The sequence below is a fragment of the Aegilops tauschii genome, chromosome 6 (assembly GCF_002575655.3).
Source record: "Aegilops tauschii subsp. strangulata cultivar AL8/78 chromosome 6, Aet v6.0, whole genome shotgun sequence".
Lineage (NCBI taxonomy): Eukaryota > Viridiplantae > Streptophyta > Magnoliopsida > Poales > Poaceae > Aegilops > Aegilops tauschii.
In genome coordinates, this window is record NC_053040.3 from 94,015,672 (window position 1) to 94,026,151 (window position 10,480).

Sequence of the window (10,480 nt, forward strand, 5' to 3'; positions counted from 1 at the left end):
GTATCTATAGTTTATGAAGTATTCATGCCATGTTTACAATAATTTTATATGGTTTTGGTGCACTTTTATATGACTTTAATGTACTAACATATTGACCTAATGCCCAATTCCAGTTGTTGTTTTCTGTTTGTTTTTGGTTTTCCAGAAAAACAATATGAAATGAAGTCCAAATGCAGCGAAACTTTTTGACAATTTTTTCTAGAAGGAAAGGGAACCAGGAAGCTTCGGGGGAGTACCACAAGACGGACAGGGGCCCCACGAGGCACCTGGGCATGCCCGGGGGTGGGCCCCCTGTGTTACGTCTTCAATAATTCCAACTTTGAAAATTCCTATAAATACCAAAACTCCCAAAAGTTAACCTTAAACTTCGACTCCGCTGTCGCAAACCTCTATTCCGAAGAGATCCCATCTAAAGCCATGTTCTGGCACCCTGCCGGAGGAGCAAATCATCCCCGGAGGACATCTTCATCATCCCGATGGTCTCCATGACGAGGAGGGAGTAGTTCACTCTCGGGACTGAGGGTATGTACCGGTAGCTATGTGTTTGATATCTCTCTCTCGTGTTCTTGATTTGATACGATATTGATGTACCGTGGGCTTTGTTAATATAGTTGGGTCATATGGTGTTTCTCCTTCTCTATCTTGTTGTGACGAATTGAGTTTTACTTTCGAGGTTTCACGATTATCGTATCGAATACTTTTATGGATTTGAGAACACTTGATGTATGTTTTGGTACTCAACTTGTGGATTCCCGAGGTGACATTGGGGGTAATCTATGCATAGGGGTTGATGCATGTTCTCGTCCTACTTTCTCCGGTAAAAATCTTAGGGCATTCTTGAAATTCTTTGTGTTGGATTGAATATTATGAATCTGAAGTTATTTGATGCATATCGAATAATCAACTCACGGATACTTGTGGTGACATTGGAGTATCTAGATGGCATTAGAGTTGGTTGATGTGTATTTTTTTACGGGAAACTGTCGATCTATTCATCTTCAATCATGGCAGTACAACAAACACCAGAAATAATAAAAATTACATCCAGATTCTTAGACCACCTAGCGACGACTACAAGCACTGAAGCGAGTTGAAGGCGCGCCGCGGTCATCGCCCCTCCCTCGCCGGGGTTGGGCACAACTTGTTGTAGTAGATAGTCGGGAAGTCGTCGTGCTAAGGTACAATAGGACCAACGCCCCAGAACAGCAACCGCCGCCGATGAAGAAAATTTTAGGTCGGAAGGATCCAACCTGAAGACACATGAACAAAGACGAAAAAAGACCGGATTCGAACGGATCCACCAAAGACAACCACCGACCAAATCTTGCGAGATCCGCCGAAGACACACCTCCACACGCCCTCCGACGATGCTAGACACACCATTGGGACGGGGGCTAGGCGGGGAGAACCTTATTCCATCTTCAAGAAGCCGCCGCCGTCTCGTCTTCTTGAGCAGGACACGAAACCTAACAAAACTTGAAGAAGCACCTGAAAACGGAGCCCTCCCGCCGGCAAGGGCCGGGATCCACCGCGCACCCATGGCCCTAAGGCCACATAAGACGTGGGAGATTGGCGGCGCCACCGACAGGAGGCAGAAACCCTAGCCGCCTTTTTTTTGGAGGAGGGACAAAGGGAGTATTATATGATGCTATTTTAGTACGAACTTTGGGACTGTTTGTCACATTTATAGGAATAACTCAATAGATTGATCGGAAAAGTAACTTTAAGGTGGTTTCACATCCTACAAATAATTTCATCTTATGTTTTCCGTTTGATAAAAACTTTGGAGTGATGCATGAAAAAAAGATCTTTTTGCTAGTACAAGAACATAAACATCGATGACAAGATGTAGTGCAAAGATAAAGTTACTCCCCAAATCCCAAAAATATGTTACTTCCTCCGTCTTAGTTTACAAGGCTTACACGTGTATCTAGATCGTCAATTTAACTTATATAAAATAAATTATTTAACATAAAAATTATATTATTAGAAAATAAAATATCTAAAGTTTTTAATGATATATTTTTTGTAATGTATGCCTCTTATTAAGTTGGTCAAATTAACAACCTAGGTACACGTGCAAGACTTGTAAACTGAGATAGAGAGAATACTCCTAATCTATTTCTTGAATTTCATGTTTGATTTTAAGTCGGTTCGTTCCGTCCCTGCAAAAAAGGTCGGTCGATTCGGTGCCCCACAGAAGAAGGCGGTTCCTTTTTTCTTTTTCCTCTCCAGATCAACGGTCCACAGCTCTCTGCGATCTACTCGTACTTTGCCAGATCCCAACTTCCCAAGTCCAAACGATTCCTTCCACTCAATCTCGCCTCGCCTGCCCCCATCCCTCTCTCGCGAAACCCTAGCCCCGCGACGCCGCCGCCATGGACGGGATCGACGCGGAGCTCGCGCGCGCGCAGGACGAGCGCCGCAAGTTGGAGGAGGCCCTGGCGGCCGGCGCGCCCATGGCCGTCTCCTCCGTCACCTTCGACAAGGACCTCTACGGCGGGGGCGGCTCCGGCTCCGACCGCTTCGCCGGCTACGACACCTCCATCCCGGCCTCCGAGGACGACGCGCCCGAGGACGACAGCGCCGAGCCCTCCGCCACCAACCCCGCGGTGCGCCGCCTCGCGTCCTACACGGGCCACGCCGTCGCCGCCGCCGACATCCCCCGCTCCGAGGACGACGACGGGATGCCCGCCAAGCGGTCCCAGCGCATCATCGACCGCGAGGACGACTACCGCCGCCGCCGCCTCGACCGCATCATCTCGCCCCAGCGCCACGACGCCTTCGCGTCCGGGGAGGCCACCCCGGACCCCTCCGTCCGGACCTACGCCGACGCCATGCGCGAGAGCAAGGTGCAGCAGGAGAAGGAGCACGTGCTGCGGGAAATCGCTAAGAAGAAGAAGGAGGAGGAGGAGAAGGCCAAGGAGAAGAAGGCTGCGCCTCAGCCGCAGCCAGCCGCGACCAAACGGCGCAATAGGTGGGATCAGTCGCAGGACGGCGATGCTGCTGCTGGGGCCAAGAAGTCCAAGACCTCAGACTGGGATGCCCCTGATGCAACTCCGGGGATTGGCCGCTGGGACGCCACCCCTGGACGCGTTGGAGATGCGACGCCCTCTGTGAGGAGGAATAGGTGGGATGAGACTCCAACTCCAGGGAGGATGGCTGACGCAGATGCAACTCCTGCAGCCGGTGGCATTACTCCAGGAGCCACCCCTTCTGGGGCATGGGATGCTACTCCTAAGCTGCCTGGTGGGCTTGTCACACCAACTCCCAAGAAGCAGAGGTCGAGGTGGGACGAGACACCAGCGAGTATGGGGAGTGCAACACCTGGTGGTACAGCAGCGACACCTGCAGGGTTCAACACTCCTGGGCAAACACCATTCGGAGCAGAGAACCTTGCCACGCCAACACCTGGTCACCTTGCTGCTCGTGGCCCGATGACTCCGGAGCAGTACCAGCTCTTGCGGTGGGAGCGGGACATTGAGGAGCGGAACAGGCCTCTCACTGATGAGGAGCTTGACTCCATGTTCCCGCAGGAGGGATACAAGATTCTTGAGCCTCCAGCTTCATACCAGCCCATACGTACCCCAGCAAGGAAGCTGCTTGCTACGCCAACACCTCTGGGCACACCGATGTATGCTATTCCAGAGGAGAACCGTGGACAGCATTTTGATGTGCCCAAGGACTTGGGTCCTGGTTTGCCACTCATGAAGCCAGAGGATTACCAGTACTTTGGGACGTTGTTGAATGAGGACGAGGAGGAGCAGCTAACGCCAGAGGAGCAGAAGGAAAGAAAAATCATGAAGCTCTTGCTCAAGGTAAAGAATGGCACGCCCCCACAGCGGAAGACGGCACTCAGGCAGCTCACGGACAAAGCACGTGAATTTGGTGCTGGGCCACTGTTCAACAAAATCCTGCCACTGCTCATGCAGCCAACTCTTGAGGACCAGGAGCGGCATCTCCTGGTGAAGGTCATTGATAGGGTGCTGTATAAGCTGGATGAGCTGGTCCGTCCATTTGTGCACAAGATTCTTGTTGTTATCGAGCCACTTTTGATTGATGAAGATTACTATGCTCGTGTTGAGGGCAGGGAAATTATCTCAAATCTCAGCAAAGCTGCTGGTCTTGCTACTATGATTGCTGCCATGAGACCAGATATTGATAACATTGACGAGTATGTGAGGAATACTACTGCTAGGGCATTCAGTGTGGTGGCTTCTGCTTTGGGTATCCCGGCCCTCCTCCCATTTTTAAAGGCTGTTTGTCAGAGTAAGAAGTCCTGGCAAGCTCGGCACACTGGTATCAAGATTGTTCAGCAGATTGCTATTCTCATGGGCTGCGCTGTTCTGCCTCACCTTAAGAACCTAGTTGAGATCATTGAGCATGGTCTAAGCGATGAGAACCAGAAAGTGCGGACAATCACTGCCCTATCTCTTGCTGCACTTGCTGAAGCTGCTGCGCCCTACGGTATAGAAAGTTTTGATAGTGTCTTGAAACCTCTCTGGAAGGGTATCAGATCTCACCGTGGAAAGGTCCTTGCTGCCTTCTTGAAGGCTATTGGTTTCATCATCCCTCTTATGGATGCTCTGTATGCCAGTTACTACACGAAGGAGGTGATGCAAGTCCTGATTAGAGAGTTCCAGTCCCCAGATGAAGAGATGAAGAAGATTGTCCTGAAGGTTGTTAAGCAGTGTGTCAGTACAGAGGGTGTGGAGGCTGATTATATCCGGAGTGACATCCTTCCAGACTTCTTCAAACACTTCTGGGTTAGGAGAATGGCCCTAGATCGTAGGAACTATAAGCAACTTGTGGAAACAACAGTAGAGATGGCAAACAAGGTGGGAGTGACTGGTATCGTTGGGAAGATTGTTGAGGATCTGAAAGATGAAAGTGAGCCTTACAGGAGAATGGTGATGGAAACAATTGAGAAGGTGGTGGCCAACTTGGGTGCCTCGGATATTGATCCTCGTCTGGAGGAGCTGCTTATTGATGGCATCTTGTATGCTTTCCAAGAGCAGACAAGTGATGATGCAAATGTCATGCTTAATGGTTTTGGAGCTGTTGTGAATGCGCTCGGCCAGAGGGTCAAGCCTTACCTTCCTCAGATATGTGGTACCATTAAGTGGCGGTTGAACAACAAGAGTGCGAAAGTTAGGCAGCAAGCTGCTGATCTGATCTCAAGGATAGCTATTGTTATGAAGCAGTGCCAGGAGGAGCAGCTTATGGGTCACCTGGGTGTTGTGCTATATGAGTACTTGGGAGAGGAGTATCCTGAGGTGCTGGGTTCAATTCTTGGAGCATTGAAAGCTATCGTGAATGTTATTGGTATGACTAAGATGACGCCTCCGATCAAGGATCTCCTTCCTCGTCTGACTCCCATCTTGAAGAATAGGCACGAGAAGGTCCAAGAGAACTGCATTGATCTAGTTGGTAGGATTGCTGATCGTGGAGCAGAATTTGTTCCAGCTAGGGAGTGGATGAGGATTTGTTTTGAGTTGCTGGAAATGTTGAAGGCTCACAAGAAGGGTATCAGAAGAGCCACTGTGAACACATTTGGTTATATTGCCAAGGCAATTGGGCCACAGGACGTGTTGGCCACTCTGTTGAATAACTTGAAGGTGCAGGAGCGACAGAACCGTGTCTGCACCACTGTAGCAATTGCTATTGTTGCTGAAACTTGCTCGCCTTTCACCGTTTTGCCCGCCCTCATGAATGAGTACCGAGTTCCGGAGCTAAATGTTCAGAATGGTGTTTTGAAGTCTCTCTCTTTCCTCTTTGAGTATATTGGTGAGATGGGCAAAGATTACATATATGCTGTTACTCCCTTGCTCGAAGATGCCCTAATGGACAGGGACCTGGTTCACAGGCAGACTGCTGCATCTGCTGTTAAGCATATGGCTCTGGGAGTTGCTGGCTTGGGTTGTGAGGATGCTCTTGTCCATTTGCTTAACTATATCTGGCCCAACATATTCGAGACATCTCCCCATGTTATAAATGCCGTCATGGAGGCTATTGAGGGGATGCGAGTTGCTCTAGGTGCAGCTGTGGTTCTGAATTATTGCCTCCAAGGCCTTTTCCATCCAGCAAGGAAAGTACGTGAAGTATATTGGAAGATCTATAACTCGCTGTATATTGGTGCACAAGATGCACTTGTTGCTTCTTATCCCGCACTAGGCGATGATGGAGACAATATCTTCAGCCGTCCAGAGCTAGCCATGTTTGTGTGATCAATGTGAGTCTTATTTCTTATTTTGTATTTCTCACTGTAATATCTGTAATGTTTGAGTAGCTACTGAAAAATTCTGCCAAGATATGAAATAAGTTTGTAATATTGGTTGATGCATTTTATGTTTACTAGTTGTGGCTGCTTAATTCAGCAATTCCTTTTGATCCAGACTATACTTGTAGGAGTTAACTGTTCTTAAGCTGTTGGAGTAATGTTTACTCAAATACGGACAACAACTTTTAACCTGCAGTTATTGAACATTATGCTCAGTAGGTCTCTCCCTACTATTTTGAGAGAAAAAAACTCAGCCAGGAACGGATTGAAACTCTGATAATAGGTTATTATTTAATTTCATTCAGCTCCCTCAGAATTTGTAACTATAGTTTAAAGCGCAAAATCTACTCCCTCCGTTCCATATTACTCGTCGCTGATTTAGTACAAAGTCCCTCCGTTCCATATTACTCGTCGCTGATTTAGTACAACTTTGTACTAAATCAGCGACGAGTAATATGGAACGGAGGGAGTAGAACAGGAACACATTCAAATCGATTTTACATTGTCTTGAGCATGAAAATCTTTAAACTCCAAACATGTATGTTGTCCAGTTTAACAAAAGGTGGATGCAGGTAGTATTTTTTTTTCTGTTAGTGGGTAGTTGTTTCTTTTCCTCGTTTTTCACATCTACTTTCTTGCCTTTGTATTCAACTGGTGTCAAGATTCTTTGTTTCATGCTCATTCATCTATTTGCGTAGATTCTTACAATATTACAGTCTTCTATTGTATTATTTTCAGTTTTACAGTAGTCCCGAACTCCTAATAAATATCTAAGATTGGTGTCATTTTGTTGTGTTGTCCTGTAGATTTACATATCCTGCTTTGTGAAGACTTCACATCTTGAGGAGTATCCTATGTCCAGGTAACGAATCTGTATATGATGCTATACATTCTGCTTGCAATTCATCATGGACATGTATTTTTGTATGGCATATGCATGTTTTCGGCTAAAATGTATAAATTCCGTCAAGGTAGTAAATAGCTGCTCGGTTAAAGTAGAATCAGCTGTACAGGGAGTAGCACTCTGACCCATTGAGTGTATGTTTAAACAAATAGCTTTGCTCAGTTTAAATAGAATCAGCTGTATATGTCATTTTAGCATGCGAGCAGTAGCAAGTGGTGTTTAATCTGTGTCGTCACGTTTTGCATTTTGCTGTATGTTGTATTTTCTTTTTGCTCTCTACTACAAATAATACAAAAGCAAGAATCTGATATGCAAACGCATTGGCAGGCAGGATGTGCATGTATCGTCATCCACATGCATCAATGCAGATGCATGTGAAGCTTGAACTGGGGTGGTATTTGAATTAGTGCTCACATTTATTTGAAATGGTGTTGTTTGTTCTTGCAAAGTCTGTTTTTATGAAGCTGCATTTTTGTATTTGCAGGCTTGTTGCTTCCTGAAGGGGGTGCAATCTTTAAGAAATACATTTTTTTGTCCTGGTTGACTGTACTGCTTTAACCTACTGCCGGAGTCCTATGGACTAACTGTTTCAGAACTGTTGTGTTTTCAGGTTATTTCTTTCCAAGTGTGATGCCGAAGAGTCTTCTTTTCTGGATCTGCGACCGGGCGACGTAAGGGCAGAGCAGCATGTTAATTTCGTCGCAGCTGATAATATGTGAAATCAAGTCGTTAGTAGTGAAGACAATAAAATCACAGTAGCACCAATATCATCTTATTTATCATGTATATTTGGTTATGATGGCCAGCCTCTGCTGTCAAAACTCTGTTTTAGCGATGTTTTGTAACGCTGTAAACCATCAAGCTCTGTACTATGTGTGCTGTGGCATGACTATGTCTAGAATACTTGCCTAGCTTGCGTTGTTTTGCACCTTTTTGTGTTAAACGTGGACTGGTGTTCAGTTTGATTGAACCATAGCAAAATGTTTTATCACTCTTCTAACAATTTCTCAAGGAGTAGTTTAGTTATGATACATTTTAGATAATTTGGCGGATATGTTAGACCCTGTTTGGCAATCCCCTAACTCCCGGAAATTCCAAGATCTGAGGAGTGAGGAAACAGGTGCCATGTGATTTTCAACTGCAGCTGTGCCTGCTTTGTGGAGCGGAGGGACTCCGTAAAGTGTGTTTTGTTGGGAAACCGGCCCACCACCAGGGTGGCGGCGGCTAGCGCACGAAGCGCTCCGGATAGCCCCTCCCGGTTCCACACTTTACGTTAAATGGGTTCTTATCTCTTGACCCTATACCCCTATATAAAGAGACAAGGAACAATCATTGTAACCCTTGATTATTGATTAATAAAGCTGGTCTCCTCCATACTTTTTTGTGCCATTTACTTTCGCGTGTTCGACTACGACGCTCGCTCTCGCTCCGCAACCTTGGACCGTACTTGCCGGCGGAGTTGCGGAACACGTTATCAGCACGCTTCGCTCCATCAACTCTTCGTCAAGCCTGCATCACGCAGGCTTTCGTCGATCCCGCGGAGGTATAAGATCCGATCTTCACTTTTGCAAAAAAAAAAAATAGATTCCTCTCGTTACTGCGATTCCGTTTTTGCGATTAGTTTATTTTTCGGATAAATTTACCTTTGGTGTGGATTTCTCTCCCGAGAACTGGCTGACGAATACGTCACCGATCAATGTCGATGTTTTTGGATCACGAGAGACTTGTTGACTACACTATACAGGAGTCGGTACAAAACGTGATCCAGATGGTTACGGTACCGCCGCAACGCACCTGCTGTGCCATGCGCCGTCGATGTTCCCGATGAACACGACGAAGACTAGGAATCCCGAGGCATGCCCGTGATCTGGCAGCGACCCCACTGGTCGCCGGCGCCGCGTCCTGCTGATGCCGCGCTCGCGTGCCCTGCCGTTTGCCGTCGCCGTGCCCGCTGCACGCGCAGCCGCCGTCCACGCGTAGGCCTGCTGGCCACGCCGCCGACGCAAGCCGCGAGCCATGGCCGCCGCCGCCGCGAGAGCACGCACCGGCCAGCCCCGGTCGCGCCCTGCGTGGCCGCCGCCGCCGCGAGAGCATGCACCGGCCAGCCCCGGCCGCGCCCTGCGTGCCTGCGTGCGTGGTCGCCGCCGCCGCAAGCGCACGCTGGCCCGCCCTGGCCGCGTTGTGCGTGCGTGCCACCGCCGCCGCTCGGGCGCTAGGGAAACCCTAGCGACCCCCTGAGCAGGCCGGCCCAGCGGGCTGCCGTGGACCGGGCCGTTTTCTCTCCTCCATAAAAAAACAAAGAGAGAGAGGGAAGACCTGTGCTGTCTCAACGGGCCGACAGCCCATTTTCGGCCTGCAGCCGAACTGGACTGAGCCGGTGAGCTCGCGCGCGCGGTCCTTTGCATTTTAGCGACTGCAGTTTCTGTTTTTTACGCGCATTATATTCCTGCTGTAATATTTCGCGTAGAAGCCCCTGGAACTGTCTGTTTCGCTGAAAATGCGTATTTTGGCTTTAAAATGTCTCGGGAATTTAATTTTTGGGCTATTTTTCACGTACAAAATGCGCTTAACGTGCTATATCTTGTAAACATGTTTTTATTGTATGATTTTACTACTGTAGATTAATTGTTTTGCACTCTTAATCATTAAGTAAGTCATACAAGAACGTGTTTTAAATAATGGAACGTCATTTTTATTGAATAAGTTTATCAACATCACATTTGTGCAAAAGATTACCTGCTGTAATCTCATGATTTTTGCATAAATTGCAGATGGCCGGAATTGTCAACAGGGAGTTTGCTGAGTTAGCCCACACAGGGATGAACTACCTGTCATGGGCCTCGGACTGTGAGATCTTTCTCCAGGGCAAAACCCTCCAGAGGGCGATCGGTAAGGGGACCCAGCTGGCCCCCACTGATCCCAAGTTCGACACTGAGAATGCGCAGGCTCTGCATTTTCTCCGTCATCACCTGTCACCTACTCTGAAAGACGAGTATATGGCTGAGCGGAGTGCTTCTGGCCTTTGGACCGCTCTTAAGCAGCGGTTTGAGCGGCTAAAGTACACTGTCAAGCCATGTGCAGAGGCAGAGTGGATCCGTCTGAGGTTTGCGGACTTCAAGACGGTTGGGGAGTACAATTTGGCTCTGCACCGGATTTGTACGACTCTTCAGATGTGTGGTACTGAGATTACCGACACTCAGAAGATTGAGAAAACCCTATCCACTTTCCACCTTGACGCGGTCCTGTCCGCACGGAACTACCGCCAGGGCAACTACACGAGGTATTCAGAGTTGATT

The 10,480-nt window shown here is 48.0% G+C and overlaps 1 protein-coding gene across 4 annotated transcripts; it reads left to right on the forward strand.

Moving 5' to 3' along the window:
- The first annotated feature begins 2,261 nt into the window (after nt 1-2,261).
- Nucleotides 2,262-8,095, forward strand: LOC109781233 (uncharacterized). 4 transcript variants are annotated; one of them, XM_045229716.2, is made up of 4 exons: nt 2,262-6,232; nt 7,087-7,142; nt 7,512-7,578; nt 7,669-8,095. In XM_045229716.2, exon 1 carries the CDS (start codon nt 2,379-2,381, stop codon nt 6,225-6,227), a length of 3,849 nt encoding a protein of 1,282 aa, XP_045085651.1. In that variant the 5' UTR covers nt 2,262-2,378; the 3' UTR covers nt 6,228-6,232; nt 7,087-7,142; nt 7,512-7,578; nt 7,669-8,095. The 4 variants fall into 4 exon arrangements, with proteins under 4 accessions (XP_045085651.1, XP_045085652.1, XP_020195423.1 ...); XM_045229717.2 differs by having other exon boundaries at nt 7,512-7,575; XM_020339834.4 differs by having other exon boundaries at nt 7,512-8,095.
- The last annotated feature ends 2,385 nt before the right edge of the window (nt 8,096-10,480 follow it).

What these genes read in the sequence shown, in the direction of transcription:
- LOC109781233 (XM_020339834.4), top strand. Translation starts at nt 2,379, where the DNA reads ATGGACGGGATCGACGCGGAGCTCGCGCGCGCGCAGGACGAGCGCCGC.